Genomic DNA, 24,023 nt, shown 5'->3' on the forward strand with positions numbered 1-24,023 from the left:
TTCAAAATTCTTGATTTTCCTCTTCCTGCCAAGAAGTGGCAAATGCCTTTAAGAGGAAAGTGACTCCAAGACTGCCATCCAACTTCTCTACTCTTACTTTCTCTCTGAGATCTTGGCAGCTCCAAGTCTACCTTACTTCAGTGGCTCTCTACTGCTTTACTCGGATTTCTAAAACATTATTATTCAATAACTAATCTATTCTAACCAGAAATAGATGTGATGAGATTATTTTCTCATTATCTGCCGTGTGCCAGGTTCGTAGTAACTGCTGATAGTGTGTTGGTAATGTGCTTATATATATTTTCTTCTTAAGGAACTAGCATTCTACTACTGACGCAGAATCTTACCACATGCACACATAGGTTGTTAAGTATTTATTTTGGAGGCATAAAAAATGTACTGAGGATGAGCTCAGAGGATGAGCATCTTAACTTGGCCTAGAGGTAGGAAGAAGGAAGGTGAATCAGAAATTCTTTCTAGAGGAAAAATTCTAGAAAGAAACTTCAAAGATTGAGAGTTGGGCCATAAATTCTCATCTACTTCAAATAATACAATTTATGTGTCATTTTAATGCTAAAAGGCAATGTTCATTGCTAATTAAAACATTAATAGACACAAAGCATTAAAAAGGTGTTTGAGAATGTAAAATTTAATTTCAAATTTTAATCATGGCAATTGATTTCTCCACAGGTGTTCAAAGCGATGAATATCCCACAGATCAGAAATCCTTCTCTGCTACCCCCAGAAAAAATGCCTGAAGCCTATTCTGCAAAAATTGCTCTTTTTGGTGCTGGTCCTGCCAGTATAAGTTGTGCGTCTTTTCTGGCTCGATTAGGCTACTCAGACATCACTATATTTGAAAAACAAGAATATGTTGGTGGTTTAAGGTAATGCCTACATTTATTTCATGTTTGTAATGTCAAAAATGATTCAGTAAAACAATATTGTTGAATATTGTTGGTGTATAGTCATGTAGAAACTTGAGCTCACAGATGGCGTTGTAAATGTTCTTATTCCAAATGCTCAAAATTTGATTATGTTCTTTACTTTAAAATTTGCAGTTGGCTTTCAGCAATATTTAAGAATTTCTCTGTCTAGTTCTGTGGGTTTGAGACAAATTTCTGGAAAACATTTTTTTATTATAGGAACAAATCATAGAAAAATTATTGTTCTATCCCTGAAAATCTTTTCTTTAATGGAAGTATATCTGAAAATCATGGATATTAGAAATGAGGGAAACCTGGCTCCATAGCATATTGGACCATTAATTTTGTTGTTTAGATAAATATGTTCTACTCACATATTTTCAATGTAAGATTTCCATAGTCTTGCATTCGATTATAATTTTTGTCAGAATCTCCTAGAAATGTTCTATTTAAATGTACATATTTGTAGGGTCTAGACCAGTAATAGCTTTGTAATATTAAATATTACTAGTATTACTATTGTAAGGTAGGATTTGCTCACATAATCATTTTAATTCCAGATGGATTCATACATAGAAATGGAAGATGTTCACTTTGTATGAGTGACTTTCCGGTGTTTTAGTCAAGCTATAAAAATGGAGGGTTTTTTGTTTTTATTGTTCTTGTTTAAAGTAAATGGAATCTTGGATATATATTACATTTATTATCATAAAGAAATAGAATGCATTATTAGTAAGGAGTAAGGAGTGGATATTCCTTAAATATATAATTATTTTTTATGTTATTTTTTCAAAGTGTGTTATGTGACCATTTAGAATATCTATTTATGAACTAAGCATTTTTATATTTTGGTGGCTACAAAATTATTTGATAGACAATAACTTATTCTGTTTACTTATCATAAAATAAGTTTAATTACATTATGACTAAAGTTTGTGATGTTTCTTATGTTTTCTGACATTCATAAATATGTGGTAGTAAACGTACAAATTTCAATATCAGTTAACCCAACATAATAAGAAATTTTTGTGTTTTGTTTTATTTATACAATATTTTGGTATATTTATTGATATAAATATTGATATTTAAGCTGCTGTTAATATAAAACTAGCTATCAAAAAAAGTATCACATACTAGGAAAATATTTTAGAGAGGCTATAAAGCATATAACTTAATTGTCAAGTAAAAAATATTTTTCTGTGTGGATTTTTTTTTCTGTCAACTTTAAGAGACTGCATATATTTTATGAATTTTTCTAGGAAATAAAATAATAAATTATTTTGGTGAAGGATATACACCAACTTTTAAAATGTCATTTTAATACAGTTTATTAACTGGGAAAAAATATATTAACAATCTATGTATAAGCATTGTGAGTTTTTTCCACAGTCATACACAATAGGAAGTATGTGAGTGAATTTAAAAAATGTAAGCTTAATTGTTGTGTAACTTGGTAGATTAGTTAATATCTCTTTGTCCCTTAATTACATTTTTGCAAAAAACTTAAAACAGGCATGTTTGTGAATTATTATGTGTTGCCAATTTTAGTAGATGATCATGGTTTTAAATATCTCTATATTTATTTTTCACTCAAATACATATAGACATTACTAAATTGTACAAATTGGCACTAAAACTGTGTTGTCTATATTTGCTGTATATTTTTAGACTGCCCTGTATTAGTAACCAAATGTGTATTTTGTTGTTGTTATTTTAAAATTTTATTTTCTTTCTTTTGATTTTGATTCTTCCCAGTATAAAGACAATATGAAATGCTTAATCAGTCTTATGTGTACTGTCCCATGGTAGAAGCATTCTGTGTCATTGCTATGGATTATAAAAACTGATATGAAGTTAGCCAGAATTAAAACTGTTAAACTTTCCTGTTAATTTATTTTCCTACTTCCAGATGCCTTTCATTCTCTTGTATCTTCCAAGTGGCTAAAAAATATTAAATTAGATTTGTATTTGAAATTGATTGCTTAAAGAGGTGATGTCAGGTTTTATCTTTCCATCTCCTTTGCATCCAAATAGATTCTTTTATCCCTGGTGACTTAGTATCACAACCACTTTTTAAAAAAATCACTAGTCAGTGAAAGATATCCAGCATTCAATCCCTATTGTATTGAATACAATCAATTAAGTATTTTTTATACTTCAACAAATTAATTAAATATTCAGTATCTTGCTTTTTCCCAAACAAGTATTCTTTTTTAAACATGAATTTAAAAGGGTTAAAAGGACTTGAAAGCATGATATTCAAGATAAAAGGTTGTTAAGAGATTGTTAACTGTGCATGTATAGTGTACATACACCCATGCTTTCTAATTTTTTTAAATTTAAAATTAATATTTTTTATTATGGCTTTTGTGTTAGGTAGAATTGTCAGGCCAATGCCGTCCTTTGCTTTATTTTTTCAAACATTTCAGTGTTTTCATCATATCTATTGCATTTCATATTGCTTGTCAATAAAAATGTGGTTTAGTGTAAATATTTATTTAATAGGAAATACTTTGATAACATGTATGATATAATGCAAATTTAAAGCTAGTAGCTATCCAATATGAAGAAAATTTCTGGAAAAACATGAAAATTTTGCTTTAAAAGAAAGAATAGGAAGTTGTAAGTAAATTCTATTACACATAAGAAACATGAGCAATTCTCTATTATTTTACACATCTTTTCATTTTAGTTTTATTCTAATTTGTTATATATGACAGCAGAATGCATTACAGCTCATATTACACATATAGAGCACAATTTTTCATATCTCTGGTTGTATATAAAGTATATTCACACCATTCATGTCTTTATACATGTACTTAGGGTACCAGACCTTAAACTATACTACAGAACAACAGTAACAAAAATAGCATGATATTGGCACCCAAATAGACTGGTAGACCAGTAGTACAGAATAGAGAGCACAGAGACTAATTCACATAATTACAGTCATCTTACATTAGACAAAGGAACCAAAAACAAACATTGAAGAAAAAATAGCCTCTTCAACAAATGGTACTGGGAAAACTGGAAATTCATATGCAACAAAATGAAATTAAATCCCTATCTCTCCCCATGCACAGAAACATGAGCATTCTAATGCAATTTTTTTCATGTTCTCTGACTGTTTTGAAGGGTTTATGGTTGCCACAAGAAAAAATTTCAAAGACTTAAATTGTTAAAATAATGCAGAAGAAGAAAAAATGTTTTCATGAGAACAACAAACATGGGCAGTAATTATTCCTATCAAACTCTGTTTTCTATCCTTTTATCCTCCTTCTAACCATGCAGTCTTCAAGCCTAATATTATTTATTTTTTTCACTTCCAGTTACTAACTATAGGCAAATTACTTATACTCTATATCTTGCCTGTATTCTCTCTGTGGCTCTCTTCACCATAATAATGTTGCTCCTCTTTGTGAGATTGCCATCTCAAAGGTTGCCATTACTAAAAATATAGGAACTATCTTGATTACTCTTCAATATGATAGCATGTATATTTTGTGAATACTTCTTAAGTGTCTTCTTCCACTTTCTTCTCTATGATGTCCTTTACATCTCACGTTGTATATATCTGTAGGTTTTTTGGCTTCCTGGTTTGTCTTTTCAAAGCCATTCTTTTAGTTTCTGAATCTAATTATAAGTCATCTAGTTGAAATCTTCCAATAACTCCCCCTAATGTAAAGAGAACAAAGTCCACCTGTTATAGAAAGTCCTCCATAATCTGATATTCACATGTTTAACCCTTCCTTTTTTTCTTTCCTTCCTTCCTTTAATATATTAGAAAACCAACTATATGCTGATCATTCTGGCACTAGAATTATATAAGTGAGTAAGAAAAAGTGCCTAGTCTTGTGGGGTATATATTCTAGTGATGTAGAGATATATAACAAATAAATAAGAAACCAAATATTGACTGTATCAGGTGATTTTTAAATGCAAGGAGTCTTTTTTAAGATGATAGTTTTGATGAGGGACAGAAGGAAATGGTGGAATGGTACCCTTTCCTGATAATCTCCCTGCAAAAACATCAATTTCAACAACTTGATGTATTCTTGCCATTCTGACAGGAGTGAGATGAAATCTTAGAGTAGTTTTGATTTGCATTTGTCTAATTGCTAGAGATGTTGAACACTTTTTCATATATTTGTTGATCAGTTTTATTTCTTCTTCTATGAAGTGTCTGTTTAGTTCCTTAGCCCATTTGTTGATGGGATTATTTGTTTATTTGGTCTTGAATTTTTTGAGTTCTTTATATATCCTAGAGATTAATGCTTTATTGGAGGTGGAGGTGGTAGAGATTTTCTTTCAATCTGTAGGCTGTCTCCTCACTTTATTGTTTTCTTGGCTGAGAAAAAGCTTTTAAATTTGAATCCATCCCATTTATTAATTCTTGATTTTGCTTCTTGAGCTTTAGAAGTCTTGTTAAGGAAGTCAAATCCTAGGCTGAAATGATGAAGATTTGGGCCTATTTTTTCTCCTATTAGGCACAGGATCTCTGTTCTAGTGCTTAAAATCTTTGATCCACTGGAGTTGATTTTTGTGCAGGGTGAGAGATAGAGGTTTAATTTCATTTTGCTACATATGGATTTCCAGTTTTGCCAGCACTATTTATTGAACAGACTATCTTTTCTCCAGTGAATGTTTTTGGCACCTTTGTCTAGTATGACATAACCATATTTATGTGGGTGTGTCTTTTAACAAGAAAGCACACTTTTTGGTTTGGCTATGATTGTCTTGATTGTGACAAGAATACGCTTTGGTCTGTGGTCTTCCATTCAAAACATTAGAAGTTTCTTTTTAGTTGATTTGGGCCTTTTTCAATATTTTGTTAGTATCATTGTCTTTAATGAAGAAGATTCTTTAACAAGTTCTGTCACCTTGTTTTTGTTCTTCATAATCTTAGCTGGTGGAATGTGACATGCTTTAAATACATGCAGTTGCAGTCATGAATTTTATACCTTTGCAGTCCTTAATCACTTTTATATTGTTTCCAGGTTAATTACTCACCTTGGCCACTTGCAGACAACATTGGCAGTGAATTTTGTATGCTTAGGGGCTATGATGAACGAAACAATATAAAATTAAACCAAGAACAAATAAAATGGTGGGATTGAGAGTTAGGGTAACATGGGATATATGAGGCTATTGGTAGTTTAATATGGCATACTGTTTTAGAGTAAACTTTGTTTTTTGAGATGGTGTCTCATTATGTTACTGAGGTTGGTCTAAAACTCTGGAACTCAGGTGGTCCTCCTGCTTCAGCCCTCTATGTAGCTAGCACTAGAAATACACATAAATCACCACACCTGACTAGTAACCTTTTAATAAGTAGGAGTAAATTCTAGTAGAGATAGAAATATGGCATAGTAAATACATAGGCCAGTAAAATAGTGGTTTATAGTTATCAAGTATTATGGAGTATACATAATTGTATGTAGTATATTTTTATATGAAACATGGTTAATGACTTATGTTATGAAATTTCAATGCCTTTGACATTACTAGATAAAAGGAAATTTTCATTTCCATTGTAATCCTTTGTGGTCATTGTCATGTGCAGTCATAAAGAATTTGAATATTCTTAACAGTAGACTATCCAGTTGAAAACTTATAGACCAGGGGAGAGTGTCCAAAGTGCTGAGGAAACTTAGGAACACTGCACCCAGTAGTTCCACTTGAGAACACTGCACCTAGCAATTCAATCTTTTTGAAGTGACAGAGAAGTAAAGATGTTCCCAGTTAAGTAAAAGCTGAAGATGTTCATCATTACCAGATCAGGCTTACAAAAATTGCTAAAAGGAGTTCTGTATCTCAAAGAAAATAGTGGTAATGAACAACATGAAAATATCAAGAATTACAAAATTTACTGGTAAAAGTAATACAATAAAATTCAGAATATTCTCATAATGTAATGATGGGATAGAAATCACTATCTTTAGTATATAGATTAAAAGTCAAAAATAGTAAAAAACAATCTACAGTAATTTGCTAAATGTATATGCAACATAAAATGATATAAATGATTGTATCTCAAAATCAAAATGTGAGGTGACATATACTTAAAAGATAGAGTATTGTGTGTGTGTGTGTTTGTGAGAGAGAGAGAGGGAGAGAGAGAAAGAGACAGAGAGAGAGAAAGAGAGAGAGAGAGAAAGAGAGAGAGAGAAAGAGAGAAGAGAGAGAGAGAGAGAGAGAGAGAGAGAGAGAGAGAGAGAGAGAGAGATATCATTGTTAACAGCTTAAAATAACCTAACTATAAGATGCCATTTGTAAGCCTCATGGTAACTGCAAAGCAAAACCTATAATGTGTATAATAAAATAGAAAGCAAAAAATCAAAAGATATTCATAGAGAAAAATCACATCACCACAAAGAAAAATATAGAGATGAAAAGAAGGAAGAAAAAATCAACAAAACAATCAACATAATGACAAAATTCTTGATAGTGCTTACCTATCAATGATCACTTTGAATATAAATGTTTTATATTCTCTAATTAAAATACACAGTAGCTAAATGAATGAAAATAACAGCAAGTAGACTCAATGCTGTTTATAAGAGGCTTATTGGTAAAGACAAATACTGAAAAGTGAAAGAGTGGAAAAAGAGTTTACATGCAAATGGAAACCAAAAAGAGCAGGGGTGACTATAATGATATCAGATGAAATGAACTTTGAAAACTGTAAATAGATACAAATGCATCATTATATAATGATACAGGGGTTAATTCAGCAAAATGATATGATAATTTTAAGTATACATGTACCCAAAGCAGTAGCACTCAAATACAAACAAATATGAATAGTACTAAAGAACAAGACAGATAACTGCAACTCCTCACTTTCAGTGAAGAACAGATAATACAAACCAAAGTTCATCAACAAAAATCAGATATATGTTGCACTGTAGACATATACTGATCCAATTGAGGGTAATTAGCCCAAAGAAGAAATGAAAGACATCAGATTGGAAAGAAAGTTATATTGTCCCTATCTATAAATGACTTGATCTTATATATTGAAAACCCCAAAGACCACACCAAAAACCTGTTAGATTTAATAAACAAATTTAGTAAAATTGGAGGATATGAAATCAGTATACAAAAATCAATTGCATTTCTATACACTCAACAGCCAACTATCTGAAAAACATCAAGAAATTGATTTCACTTATAATATTTATGAAATAAATACCCAGGAATATATCTAATTAAAGATATGAAAGATCTTTAAAAGTAACATGATAAAGCATTGCTGAAAGAAAGGGAAAAGGATATACGTAAAAAATAAAAAGACATCCCAGGTTCATGAATTGGAAGAATAATTATTGTTAAAATATCCATATAAAAAACAACCTACAAATTCAATGCAATCCCTGTCAAAATCCTAATAATTACTCTTCAAAAAAAATAAAGAAAATCCTGAATTTTATATGGAACCACAAAGGATTCTGTGCATTCAAAGTAAACTTGAGGAAAAATAATAAAGTTGCATTCATCACACTAACTTCAAAATATTGTACAAAGTCAATGTAATTCAAGCAACATAGTTTTAGCATAAATAGCACACAGGCAGTGGAACTAGGGATCCCAGGAATAAATCCACATATTTACAGCCAACTGGTCTTCAGAAAAGGTGCCATGATCACTCAATAGGAAAAGGACAGTCTTTAATAAAGGGTGTTGGGAAAATTGGGTATCCACAGGCAGAAGAATGAAAATAGACCCTGTCTCTTAAAAGTTACAAAACCATCTTGAGATGAAGACTTAGATGTAAATCCATAAAACATAACACCACTACCAGAAAACATAGGGAAAAAGTTTCATGACACTGGTCTGAATAATAATTCCTACATATGACCTCAAAAGCAAAGGAACAAAACCAAAAAGACAAAAAAATACATAAAAATTTAAAGCTTCTGCACACCAATGAAATAGTTAACAACAGAGTTAATGGAGAAAATAATGAAAACTACATATTTGGCAAGGGGTTTTTGTCCAAAACTTGTACATAAGGAACTTAATAGCTAGAAATGAAATAATTTTATTTTTGAAAAAAATAAAGACCTGAATAGACATCCTTAAAAGAAGACATAAAGATGACAAACAGGAGTTTTAATGAACTTTTTTTTAGTGATATAAAGTTGAAATGGGGTATCACCTCATGCTTTGTAGAATGATTACTATTAAAAAGATTAAAGATAGCAAGTATTAACAAGAATGTGAGCAAAAGGGAACCCTTGTCACCCTCTTGTGGAAATTTGATTAGTATAGCCATTATGGGAAATAATATGGAGCTTCCTCAAAAAACTAAAAATATAGTGTAGCAATACCAGTATACTAATTAAATATCCAAAGAAATTAAAATTAATATGTCAGATATATCTGCACTCCTATGTTTATTATAGGACTGTTCACAGTAGCCAAAGCATGATTCCAGCTTGTGTCCATCCACAAATGAATATATACAGAAAATGTAGTAAATACATGCAATTGAACACTCTTAATTTATTAAAAATGATATTTTATCATTTGTGACAATATAGATGAAACTGAAGAATATTAATTGAAATGTTCTATGGGCAAACTATCAAATGCTGCATAATGTTATTTACATACGGAATCTAAAAATGTTGATCTGATAGGAGAGAGCAGAATGGTGATCTCCACAGGCTTGGGTGGTTAGGGAGAGTAGGAGATGGGAAGATGTTAATTGTAGGCAGATAGAAGGAGTTTTAAAAAGTGTCTAGAATAGGCAAATCTGTAGAGACAGAAAGTAGTTGAATGGGGGCAGGAGATTGAGAGAAGAGGATTGGAGGAGAGGCGGGAGAGAAATGGGGGATGGTTTCTAACAATTATGGGATTTCTTTTTTATTTTTTTTCATTCGGATGATGAAAATATTCTAAAATTGATTGTGGTGATGGTTTCATAACTATGAGCATATGAAAAATCATTGGATTGTACACTGAAGTGGATAAATTATATGATATGTGAATCACATCTCAATAAAGCAGTGTTTTCAAAAAAGGAAGTATGCCAGAAAATCAATTTATAAAACATGGTCTTTACTGTAAAGAAATGAAAATGAAAAATACCACTTTTAGTAGTGTATTTAGCATATGAGTTGCCCAGAATACATTATTTTAAATATGCTTATCCTCTAGTCCATTCAACAAAATTAAAAAAAAAACAAAATGTTTTAAACATTAATATTAAAACACTTTAATATTAAAGACAGTTCACACTGTCACTATTTTAAATTTAAATACAACTGAAAACTTTTTGTGGTCATGCAAAATGGCAGAATTGAAGTAATTCACATTGTGGCATGTGCTACTCTTTCAAGAATTTTGGATCAATTGTCCAAATATTGGAATATACACTATCACAAGGGGGAAGGCACTTGATACCTTCAGGGAGTGGGAATGAGAAGCTTTTGTAGATGAATCAGCAAGAACCTGTGGCAGCTGTTAACTAGAGACCTCCAAATTAAAATCCTTGTGGAACACAATATTACTGAAGAATGAATAACAAAAACAGGGCAATTTAAAACTTTCATATATGGTAGTAAAACTCTATGGAAACTGTAGCAAGTGTTTTGAATTTTATCACTGCGTTGGATTAAATGACTAACTCATAAAAATAATACAAGTCAGGCTCATTTTATTAAGTTTTATAATTTTGTTGTCTTAGTTTGCTCTCTTAGTTTGTTGTAAGACATGCCGGGGAAGGTGATTCTCTCACACTTATTCATTTGTCATATGTACCAAGCATGGGACTCCATGGTTTCAGGGCAACATGGAGTTCCAAGAAAACCTCCTAATGCCCCTGCAAACTGGATCCTCCTGTTCTCTGGTTTCTCAGTGTTCAAAGTACAGTGATACAGACCATGACTGTTCCTTCCTTATTATTGAGGTTTCTTCCTCATAGGTTAGACAGGACCTTCTTTCTTTCTTTCTGGCCAAAAGAAAAGTTATTTCTGCTTCTTATAACTTGCTATTTTAGTTATTTTAAAAATCAATGTCATTGGCCTGCACTAGTGCCACCTACCCACGCACCCCCCCCCACCACCACACACATATGCTAGTGATATATATATTTTTAATCCCTACACTTCCTTTTAGGTCCCATAAAAATCTCAGATTAGGGTTTAGCTATAGGAAGATATACAACCTCACAATAGCTCTGGCCTTATTTAAGATCCTCATTTGGCTGTACTTGGTTTTCTTGGCTCTAGCTTTTTATTTACGGCCCATTGTTTTCATCAGACCTTGATTTTAGTCCATTTTTAATCTGCCATAGAGCCTCATGTTGTTTGTGTCCACTTACAACCCATAATAATTAGGGATATTTCTGCTTAGCATTTGAAGGCTGCACTCTCTATCCCTCACAGCCTTCTGAAGAACCTAAAAAGAAAACCAGGGTGGAGTTCACAGGACAGCCTAGGAGAGACTCATCTCTCCTCTACGCTCAAATTCATTCTTAGATTTAATCTTATATTCCTAGCTAGATGGAAAAATTGTCTAGTGTAGGGCTTTCATTTCATACTGTTTAATATTTGGTATGTTTGATAGCATTGTGCTTGGTACCTTTTGAGTGTTTGAAATACGGAAATTAATTTAGTAGTCAAGTTCTTGTGTCTTACTAGTATACTACTAGTATTCTAAATTGTATTCTAAACAAACAGCATGGTAATACATAGTTTCATGTTAGAATTTCAAAAATTTATATGTCTATTTTTTTACAAAGTATATTAGTGTGTTTGTATATATGTATGCTTGTGTAGATGAAACCTTACATATATTTTAAATTAAGTTTTACTTTTTAAAATTGTATTATCTTAGGACTTCATAGAATTGTTATTAAATAAATCAATAAATATTGAATTACAAGTATTGAAATTGCTTTTGACCAATTTTATGTTGTTTATAACTGATTATAATTTGTTTTTTAATATCAGTTTCTATTCTAGCTTAAGTTCATGTATCATTTTGCCATAGCATGTATGTATGCTCACATTATGTGTTATTTAAATAAACTCAGGAGAGAGGCTTATTCCCTTAATACTGATCAATAAAGGTATATTGCACTTTTTAGATTGGTAAATTTCTACTAATGCTGATGCTTACTTTTTTCTTTCTTTCTTTTTTTCTTTTTTTAGCACTTCTGAAATTCCTCAGTTCCGGCTGCCGTATGATGTAGTGAATTTTGAGATTGAGCTTATGAAGGATCTTGGTGTAAAGGTGAACAAAAAAATATATGTGTTTATTTCTCAAAAATCAAGAAGGAAGCTCTACACTAAGGATTAACAGCAAATGTCATGCATTTTAGGAAAGAACAATTAAAAGCTACACCAGGCAGAAGCAGAAAGATGCTTCCCTTTGCTTAGGGCATTTGTCTGTCTTCTGTCTGAATGCCACTAGCCTGGAAAAGGGCAATCAATAGTTCTCATCTGGCACGCCTGCATGTGATTAATTGTCTGTAAGAAACAAATTCCTAAATTGCTTTAGGGTTTCAATGCAGCTAATAGAAGGATTTGGATTCTTTAATCACATTTTTTTTCATGCAAGTTATATGCACTCTGAAGCAGTATTCCACAATTTGGAACATTATTTCTGAGAGGCTTATTTATTATATGCATCATGTCATCATTGTTAATGTAATAATTCTTTCTGAACATGAGCAGTAAATTAGTAGGGTAGAAAGCAAAATATTTCTATTGTTTTGAAAGAAAATACTGTGTTGTTTTACAGATGGTCACAAAGTTTACACATTGTACTTTCAGAATATAGTTGTAGATAATCCTCCTCTTTTAATCAACTAAGAGTTTTTACTCTGGCTTTTAACTCAACATGCTACTATTTGTCTCAGAAATTTTTCATATAACACAACAGACTAATAATGTACCATGATTTTCATAATTCTATAAATGTATTCAGAAAATATTTTGAAAAGTAATTGACAAATTACTTATGTATCTTATATTTACTACTAAAACATTAAATTAAGCAATAAAATGGGGAGCACTCAAAACAGTGTTTTGTACTTTAATACTTACATTTACATTTTGTTCAACAGTGGTTGGGTTGGGCAAATTTTCACATGTAATTCTAGACAAAAAGTTAAATAGCAAAAATAGTGTATATATTCACAACTTTATGAAAACTAAGTGTTCAAAACACAATTTAATGATCATTGTTTACAAAAGTAAATTCTTTAAATGTCGTTCAGTTTGAATTTAATTTCTTAATTCTCATTAAATAAAGAAATACTATTGAACTATTGGTAGTATTAGTGTTACTACCAATGATGGGTGAATCATAAATTACTTTAGGCATATAAAATTTATCTAGTAAGTAATTGAAAATTGCATCCAGTTTTCTCAGGACCAGATATGTTACATAAATCAGAGCATACACATTCTTTGTATTTGAAAACTCAAAAGTATAGAAATAGACAATATACTGAGTATAGAAAATATGTTTTAGTTATACTCATGCCACTTTTTAATTTTATGGTTTGGTGGCTTTGGTAAAGTCAATATCTTTAGTAGCCATGATTAGTATCTCTTCAAAAATATTCTACTACCATTTGGGCAAAATAGAAATATATCTGTTTATGTAAGTGAGGAGTATCTCTGGAAATATAAGAATCTGATAGCATAGATTGCTTTGGAAAGTTGTAGGAAGAAATTTTCACCTTTTTGTATATTTGAATTTTAAACCCTATGAATTTATTGCATTATTGAGAAGAAATGAGAAACTACAGACGTTAAGAATATTTGTTTAGCCACATCTTAGATTGTTCTAAGATGTGAAGAAGAGTAGTCAAACTAGTTTTGTGAACAGTGAATTGTATATATATTTCTGAGGAGAGGAAAGCAGAGAGGCTCTTGTTCATTTTGATTTCTCAAATCCACCGATGAGTTACCCTCCCTGCTTTTACGGCCGATTGACTTGAGCCCTTTCAGGTACATTTTTAATAGTGGTTGGCACTTGCAGGCACTTGTCAACCCCTTTCTATTTTCACCCAGATTCTTCTTGTCATCTGCCACTCAACTAACATGCATTTAAAACTCAACAATAATTTCCTGGCACTAATATGATATTTTCTTTGAGTTCATACTCTTTGACTCCTGTGTAGCTTCAGATTCATAAATCCATATTTGTATATGTGTGTGTGTATATATGTATATATATATATTTTTTTTCATGGTCTGGCATTATCTTGTGGATTCTTTTCCTTTTATTTCTAATAGGTTTGTTTTATTTTTTCAGTAAATAATTATTCAGAATTTACTTTTGATAAATCATGAGTCAAAGATAGAACTATCTGTAACCATAATTTTTTTGAACTTGAATCCTGTATTCTTAGTAGTTTAAAAACGTATCCATCATCCAAAATATAAAGTAATCATATCTAAAAGAGTTCAACTCTTAGCTGGGCACAGTGGTGCACACCTGTAGTCCCAGCAGCTCTGGAGCCTAAGGCCTTCTGATCATGAGTTCAAAGCCAGCCTCTTAGCAAAAGTGAGGCCCTAAGAAACTCAGTGAGTCACTGTATCTAAATAAAATACAAAATATGGCTGGGGATGTGGCTCAGTAGTCTAGTGTCCCCAAGTTCAATCCTCAGTACCCTCACCAGAAAAAAAAAAGAGTTTAACTCTTTATATTCAATTCCAACTATCTCCTTTAGCTAAATTTCCTATTGAATAATTTTAGTTTATTTCATATTTAATAGTGATGATTTTCTTCAGTTTAAAACAAATATTTCAAGGCAAATATTATATCACTAACAATGAGAATTTTATGTATTTTTGTTATGTTTTCTTTCATTAATTCAATGACTAGAATGTCTAACATGTTTAAAAAGTATGCTAAATATGATTCTTATCCTTGTCTCTGAGACAGATTTTAAATCTGTCTCATCAGAATATTTTTTTTCTATTTTTACCAAAATGTTATCTCTTTTAAAACAATTCTAATGAAGGGCATTAAATTTTCAACTACCATTTTAAAAACTTCTGTACAGTTATACATTGAATTGTATTAATCTTTGCTTTTCTGAAATATATTGAATTTTTACCATATTTTATTTTTTCTGGAATTGCAAAATTAGATTTGTTTTTAAATATTAAAATTTCATTTTGCATTTATACTTGTGTAGTGAATATTAGATCTAGAAATATTATGGATAGTAGTAAATAGTTATTTTTGTCCTTACAGAGTTTCAAAGCTAGGGGGAGTATTTTTATTCTGTTTTGCTACAGTTTTTATTTGTTCTCTTTGTGAATTTTATGATAGAGTTGTGCTAACCTTAATTAAAATAAACTTCCAAGCATTTAATTATTTTATAATTGATAAGGATATTGTCATGAAACAAACCTTTTTTATTAAGCATAAACTTTTTGTGCTTTGAACCTCAAAGACTTTTTAGAGAAAGAGATAGAACTTTGATCATTAAAAAAAATTTCCAAGGTTATTAATCTCTTTCACCACTTTTATTCTTTTATCACTGTTTTAGGTCAATATAGCTATATGTAACATTGGAGTTAATATTGACATAATTATACAAACATAATTTCTCCAATTCAGTCCCCAGTATTTTCCTTTCTTTTTCCTCCTACCTCCACCTGTTCTCTTTCCTTTACTCTACTGATCCTTCCTCTATTTATTGAGAGTTTTATTTTTTTTTTAATTAGTGCTTTGTGGCTGTACATATATGTGAAATTCACTTGGTGTATTCATATACATGGGATAGTTGGTTTAATTTCATTTCACTGTTCTCATGTCAATCTTAGCATATATATTTTCCTAGAAATGCAAATGATTTTATTCTCTTTTGATGCTGAGTAATATTGCATTGTGTATATATATCACAGTTTCTTTATCCATTCATCTATTGAAGGACATCTAGGTTGGTTCCATAATTTAGCTATTGTATATTGTGCTGCTATAAACATTGATGTGACTGCATCACTGTAGTATGCTGTTTTTAAGTCCTTTAGATATCAACCAAGGAGTGAGATAACTGGGTCAAATGGTGGTCAAAAGATTTCATTTCAGGAATCTTCATATAGCTTTTCAGATTGGCTCCATCAACTTTCAGTCCCACCAGCAATGTAAGAGTGTGTCTTTTCCCCACATCCTCACCAATACTTATTCTTGCTTATCTTATTAATAACTGCCATTCTAACTGGAGTGAGATGAAATCTTGAGAGTTTTGATTTGCATTTCTCCAATTGCTGGAGATGTTGAACATTTTAAAAAATATTTGTTGATTGTTTATACCTCTTTTTCTGAAAAGTGTCTGTTCAGTTCGTTAGCCCATTTATTTATTGGGTTATTTGTTTTTTTAGTGTTAAGTTTTTTGAGTTCTTTATATCCTGGAGATTTGTGCTGTATCTGATGTGCCTGTGGTAAAAATTTGCTCCCATTCTATAGGCTCTCTATCACCTTACTGATTATTTCTTTTGCTGAGAAGAAGCTTTTCAGTTTGAATCCATCCCATTTATTGATTATTGATTTCTTGCGCTTTAGGAATCTTGTTACAAAAGTAGGGGCCTAATCAGACATGATGAAGATTTGGACCTGCTTTTTCTTCTGTTAGGCACAGCATTTCTTGTCTAATTCCTCAGTCCTTGAATTTTTTGCATGGTGAGAGAGGGGCTTAATTTCATTTTGTTGCATATGGATTCCCAGTTTTCCCAGCACCATTTGTTGAAGAGGCTATCTTTTCTCCAATATGTTTTTGGCATCTTTGTCTAGCATGAGATAACCATATTTATGTGGGTGTGTCTATGCATCTTCTATTCTATGCCATTGCTCTGTTTTGGTGCCAATACCATGCCATTTTTGTTACTATTGTTATATAGTTTATATTGTGATGTTATCTGCTTCACCCTTGTTGCTAAGGATTGCTTTGGCTATTCTGGGTCTCTTATTTTTCCAGATGAATTTCATGATTGCTTTTTCTATTTCTGTGAGGAATTTCATTGGGATTTTGCTTAGAATTGCATTAAATCTGTATAGTGTTTTTGGTAGTATAGTCATTTTGATAATATTAATTCTGCCTATGTAAGAACAAGGGTGATTCTTCTATATTCTAAAGTCATCTTTAATTTATTTCTTTAGCGTTCTGCAGTTTTCATTGTAGTGGTCTTTCTCCTCTTTTGTTAATTTTATTTCAAATATTTTTTGAGGGTATTGTAAATGGGGTAGTTTTCCTAGATTCTCTTTTAGTGCATTTGTTACTGATGTACAGAAATGGGTTTGACTTATGGGTATTGATTTTATGTACTGCTACTTTGCTGAATTCAGTTATTAGTTCTAGAAGTTTTCTGGTAGAAGTTTTCAGATCCTATAAGTATAGAATCATGTCATTGTTGTTTTTTATTTCCTCCTCATGGAATATTTTGCCAAAGATGTTCTGTAGTATAGGCTTTCTAGTTGTAAATTCTTTTAACTTTGTTTGTCATGGAAGGTTATTATTTCATCATTAAATCTAAAACTTAATTTTGCTGGATAAAAGATTCTTGGATGGCATCCATTTTCTTTCAGAACTTGGTATATATTATTCCAGGATCTTTTCTCTGAGGGTCTTGGTTGAGAGATCTGAGGAGATTCTAATTGGTTTTACCCTAATCTGATTCCTTACTCTTGTTGCTTTTAAAATTCTTTCCTTATTGTGTATGCTAGGCATTTTCATTATAATGTGCCGTGGTGCAGATCTATTGTGATTTTGTACATTTGGTGTCCTATAAGCCTCTTGTAAAATTTGATTTTCCTATTTATTTTTTATGTTTGGAAAATATTCTTAACTATTTCATTGAATAGATTGTTCATTCCTTTTGTTTGTAACTCTATGCCTTCCTCTATTCCAATAATTCTTAAATTTGGTCTTTTTCTTTTCTCCCATAATTTTCAAATATTCTGCTCATGTTTTCTTAATCATCTTCACTGTGTGGTCAACTTTATTTTTAAGATTATATATTTTGTCTTCATTGTCTGAGGTCTGTCTTCCAAGTGATCTAATCTGTTGGTGATGCTTTGAATTGAGTTTTTAATTAAATTTATTGTTTCCTTCATTTCAAGGATTTCTGTTTTATTTTTTTTCCCAAAACCTCTGTCTCCTTATTGAAGTAATCATTTGCTTCCTGTATTTGCTTATGTAGTACTTTACCAAAATGATCTTTTGTTCTCTGTGTTTGCTCTCTTTATATCACCTTAATTCACAGAACATTTTAATTAGGTACATCCTGAACTCCTTCTCTGACATTTCTTCTTCTGTGCTGACCATGTATTCTAATAAGGTAGTACCTTGGTTTGTTTGGAGTACTTTCTTCCCTTCTAGCAGAGCGTATTTAAGGTGTTACAGTTTTTACCCCATAGGATTATTGTGTCCCTGCAGGGTTCCAATACCTCTCCTTTAAGGGGGAGAACAATATTAACAGATCCCAATACAAACCATGTACAGCCTTAAACCAAATAGCTTCTATTAAGACATTCATGGTTTTGTTACAATATACATAAATTGTGAGTTTACTTATTATCTACAACATAAAGAGCAGATTTACAAAGGGACAGTTTCTGATGGTGAACAGAGAGAGAACCAGGGGTCCAGTGTACGATGATGTGTTAAGGAGGTAGGAGGTAAGGATATAGAGTTAATATAACTAAAAAAGTGTGAAAGACGAATCAAGAGAATTTGACTAGTGGCAGGAGGAAAGAGAGAAAGTGATTTTGGGAAGACAATAGAAAGAGTACAATAAACAAACATAAAAATTAAGAAAAATAAAACTGTAAAAATAGGAGATAAAAGAATACACAACTCAACTGTAATATACAGTTATATACCCCAATTTTAGTATCTTAATCCATGAAAAGTACTTGGTTTCAAAAATGTTGGGGATGTGAGGGAGAGAGGAGAGAGGAGAGAGGAGAGAGGAGAGAGGAGAGAGAGAGAGAGAGAGAGAGAGAGAGAGAGAGAGAGAGAGAGAGAGAGAGAGAAAGAAGGAGGAGGAGGAGGAGGAGGAGCAGGAGGAAGAGGAAGAGGAAGAGGAAGAAGAAGAATAAAGAAAGAAAGAAAGAAAGAAAGAAAGAAAGAAAGGGAAAGAAAAAGTCTCATAGGATAATTAAAAGATTGTTTTTGTTGGAGTTCAGTATTTTTTCTGCTTCCCTTCTCATCCAATAGGTGGGGTTGTCTATTATTTGTTTGTAGGATTATAAATCTGTACAGTCACTATGGGTGATACATATGGAAGTTCCTCAAAAACTGAAAATAGATCTAACTTATGATCTAGCTGTACCACACCTTGGTATTTATCCAAAACGATGGAAGTAAGCATACTTTAGAAATATGTGAGTGCTCATGTTTACCACAGCACAATTCACCATAGTCTAGTTATATAATCGTCTAGTTGTCTGTGAACAGATGAATGGATAAAAAATGATACATATATCCAATGGAACCCTATTTAGCCATAAAGAAGAATGCTATTATGTCTTTTTCAGGAAAATAGATAGAACTGAGCAGCATCATATTAAGCAAAATAAGTGAAATCCAGAAAGACATATGCTATATGTTTTCTATCAAATTCTAGGGAAGAAAAAAAAAAGGATCTCATGAAAGTAGAAAAGCACAAGTGTGGTATTTGATGTGTTTCAGAGTTTTTAGTTATTAGCTCATCTTGCTTATCTCCTTATTATGAACTTCCAAACAGTTATCTTATATGATATTATAAAAATTAGATTTACTATCTTAAGAAGACAAAAAATGACACTCTATGATCTAGTCTAATTCATCTTTTCCCCATACTTCTCTTTCCAAACCTTGATTTGCACTTTGTGCTCCAGAAATGCTACATTTTCAGTAGACCTTTACATGTAATACCCTCTTCTTTCTCTTTGCTGATGATGCCAGCACTGCCCTTCATTCTTCCTTTAACCTCAGGAGACACAGCATAGCTGTTTTTTATGTTTCCTCTGGAAGAATACTAGGTATGTGGTTTTTGATTAAGGTTGTTTCATCTTTTGTCCTTTCCAATCGTCATTTGTAAGAATGAGGATACTTGTAAGACTTCTTATGTCTGTTATGTGGATTGACTGAGTCAGACTACAGCAGAAGAGAGCTCTGCTTAAACACTTTGTGTGTGAGCTGCAATCATTATTATTTCACTGGTAAAAGCTTTTCATTCTCTCTAGTGCAGAGTAGAGACATTTGCTTTTAGGAACATGTTGCCTTCAGAACCCAACAAACCTGACCAGGCATTCTGCTTTTTTCTTTGTCATGGGGAATATGAGATGCAGCCATATGAAATTTCCTTTAGAAGGAATATACTGGTTCACCCCTGGCATATGGCTCTCCATTTTAGTTGAAGTGGCTAGTCCCTGATTATATGGTATGTCTTCCACCCTCTGGAGTCATGTGTCTTAAAGTCTTCAGCATACTTAACATCTCTTGCTTATGCTATCTGATATGCATGATTTTCCCAATGTAATTGATCATGATAACTTTTTTTTAGGAATCCCAGATTGCTACAGGTTACATATATTATTAGTGAAGTTGACATATTTCTGATACAAACTGTAGAGGAATATTCTTATCTATACTCCCTGAGTGTGAACTGTTGATGATTCATTTTCTAATCAGAATAGAAAAATATATGCATTCACCAAATCAATGGCCATATGCAGTTCCCCCATGGCATTATAAATTTGTCAATATCACATGTATCACATAAATTGCATCAGGGTTACTCTTTACATAAGCCTCCAGTAGTCTACATTCATCCTCCTGCAATCATCTGATCTCAACAAGGGCCAAACTGGTGAATTAAATGGAGAGTTGATAGGGGCTTCCATTTCTCCACATTCTGCCTTCCCTTCTCCCCAGACTTTGGATATAATATGTGTTTGATTTACTCTCTTGATCAAGTTTCAGAAGTTTTCATGTGACATTCCTAACAATGATAGTTGATAGAGGTCTTATTCCATAACCAGAGAAGCGATATGGAGATTACTTCAACTGATACGTGAAACAATTTCAATAATGCTCTTGGAGACTAGGAGAATACTCACTCACAGGGTTGGTGGTCTGAGAAAGCGCACTGTTAACCAGATTTCATTCAGCCTCCCTATTTCACTCTTCCATAGTTTGCCAGTCTGTGTTTCCAAGTATCAATATCAGTGAAGCACCTGGCTCTATTATTTCTTAAAATGTCTGATTATTCCTCTTTTCCCAGTGCACAGTTGCCTGGGCAGATGGCCATGGTTTCTTCTGGGCATTAGGGTAATTGTTAAGCATCTACTTGCCAGGATGTTGTAGTGTCCTCTTCCTAGGAACTTGGCTTCCTTTTCAGTCTGCAGGTTCCAAATCTGAAAATTGATTCATGTCTGGGGATTGAACAAAGTACTGTGACTTTTAGTGGAGGTGACTACCTAAACCTCCTGACTCTCTTCATCTTACCCAATGTGGTTTGTGCAAATTTTGTCTATTCTGTATCTGTTGAATTCTCACTTCCTCTGCATTCTTATCCTTATGATCTTTTGCTAGAATTCATCTTTCCATTCTTGGAACTCCCATACTCATGTGGCAGTCACATTGTCTTTTGTTGTAATTATTTATTTGTGTAGGCTTTCTGCCCCTCATTGATTAAATGGAAGCAGGTATGGCATATCATTTATCATTTTATTTCTTCAAGTACCCTGCATAATGCTTAAAACATATTAAGCAAGCTAGTAAAGTTTACTGATTTGATTTTAATTATACTGCCTTTTCTTCTGCATTTATCCCTTAAATAAAATATATTTATATTCTATTCATAAAACATTTATATTATATTTTCCTTTTTTAAAAGATTCATTTAAAAAATTGGCACAACAGCTTTATTTTGTTTATTTAGTGTTTTTTTTTTTATTTATTTAATGTGGTGCTGGGGATCGAACCCAGTGCCTTATGCATGCTAGGCAAGCACTCTACCACTGAGCCACAACCCCAGCCCCTATATTATATTTTCTTTATGTAAGCCTATATAGTAGAAGATAAAAGTATTTCTACATATTATTTATGGAATATTATATATAGATTTTTGTCAAATTTCTTTTAATGTTAAGTGTTATGGTTTTTATTTATATTACATTATTCAAAATGTTATTTCTTGTAGATAATTTGTGGTAAAAGTCTTTCAGTGAATGAAATGACTCTCAACACTTTGAAAGAAAATGGCTACAGAGCTGCATTCATTGGAATAGGTGAGTAGCTTACTTATAAATATTTTTATTGTGTTTTTAAAAAATTCCTGAAATTATCCACAAAAATGACTGCATTGAGACATTTTTATTGGAAGTTGTATCTGTCCACAGAATAACAGACAGTATTGATTGGTGATATAACTAAATTTCCAATATATACTTAGTTGTGCTGCTTCATCTTCTTTATGGATAGACTTTGGCAAGATGGTCTTTTGTCTTCCGATTCTCTTACCACATCATGGTAATGAAAGATAGTGGATATCTCTAGAAAGCAGAGATTTTTTAAATCATGAAATGGAAAATCAGATAAGTGTAGATGCAATATCTTTTTTTCTATGATAATATAATGTAATTTACTAACAATTGAAAAATTACCTCTTTTTCTATTTATTTTTTTAAATCTCTGAGAACATTTAGAAAGTTTTGCCTTGTTTTCTCTTTCTTTTTTCTTTTCTTTCTCTCTCTCTCTCTCCCTCTTTCTTTCTTTCTTTCTTTCTTTTTTGTATTCAGCTGAAATTAAAGATGTTCATAGTTCTGAAAATCCCAGGGACTTTGTTGAGCTAGATGCAGACACACTTGTTTGTACTATAGTTCCTTATTTTGCCTACATACCCCATGGATGTTGAGTTTTCTAACATTTTTTTCTACTTATTGTTTATTCTGAGAAACATAGAGATCAAATACTTGAATTTTTTGCCTAATAATCTTTGTATTTATTATTTCATACGATTATACTCTAGACAATGATGACATATACACTGAGTATGTTAAATTGTTACCACTTTAATAGAATTTATTTCTCATATCTCTTTAGTTTTTCTCTTCTGCAGTTTACACTCTCTGAGCATACATACATAATAATAACTCTTCTTAGAGAGGTAAAGTTTCACATCTTCTTCTCACATCTCTTTAAGTGATCACATGCTGCGTTTCATTTATTTGGGGGGGGGTCTCCTCTTTTGTTGCATCTGTAGACTGAAATTATCACTAATATTTCATCACCCACTAGATTTTTCTTTTTAGAAAGCAACATATTATGAAAGAATTGGTATCAAGTCTAAGGGAAGTACTGTCACTAGTTTTATTTAGATGAAAATTTGGGGGAAGGGAAATAAATTTGCACTGGCTTCCAGTTCCTAAGTGTCAGTATTGAACATCCTTCCTGTGAGTCCCAGTGTCATCAATATTTTCTGTATTATTTTCATTTAAGTACAATATTTGTGTAATTAATTCAAGAATAGGAAGGGGAAAACAGATCTGTTATTTTCCCTAGATTTTATTTTCAGAGGTGACTTTGTTTTTATTTTACAACATTACCTGACTTTGGTTTCATTTTACAACATTATATTTATCTTGAGAATTTAATTTAAAGAAATAGAGCGAGTATATACCATACAGTATATTATACCAATACTAGCAATTTATAAGTTCTTGTTACTATCAACAAACATACATTCAAAATGATAGTTTCATTGTAAATGGAAAATTTAGCTACGCATTAGGTATCAAATATTGGTGATGTTATCAACTATTTAAAGTTTATCTTTGAGCTTTCCAACAGCAGTTATACTAAAATATGTAGTTTCCACTATTGGAGTAGTATTTACTAATACAATTGCACATATTTCTATGAACTTTTTTTTCCACAAAGAATGTTTGCACTAAGGAAATAGGGGCCAAATAAATAATTAGTATATTGAAATATCACCAAGTTAATCTCATAAGAAATAAAATGTTTCAAAAATTTGTATTAAATGGTTTATAACTCTTAGTAATTGTAACTATAGAATTAAGATACATGTTCTGTCAAAAATAATCAAGTTTCTTGTTTTTATTTTATTT

General features: G+C 31.7%; 1 protein-coding gene across 2 annotated transcripts in view; it reads left to right on the forward strand.

Annotated features, from left to right (window-relative positions):
- DPYD (dihydropyrimidine dehydrogenase) overlaps positions 1 to 24,023 on the forward strand; it is an 824,864-nt gene that overhangs the window by 241,113 nt on the left and 559,728 nt on the right. For both annotated transcript variants that reach the window (XM_081305920.1, XM_081305921.1), the window contains 3 exons: positions 691 to 887; positions 12,092 to 12,173; positions 22,094 to 22,181. In XM_081305920.1, coding sequence (XP_081162046.1) covers positions 691 to 887; positions 12,092 to 12,173; positions 22,094 to 22,181 — 367 coding nt within the window. The remainder of the gene's footprint in view (positions 1 to 690; positions 888 to 12,091; positions 12,174 to 22,093; positions 22,182 to 24,023) is intronic.

The sequence above is a fragment of the Spermophilus citellus genome (assembly GCF_964194105.1).
Source record: "Spermophilus citellus genome assembly, chromosome: 9".
NCBI classification, from domain to species: domain Eukaryota; kingdom Metazoa; phylum Chordata; class Mammalia; order Rodentia; family Sciuridae; genus Spermophilus; species Spermophilus citellus.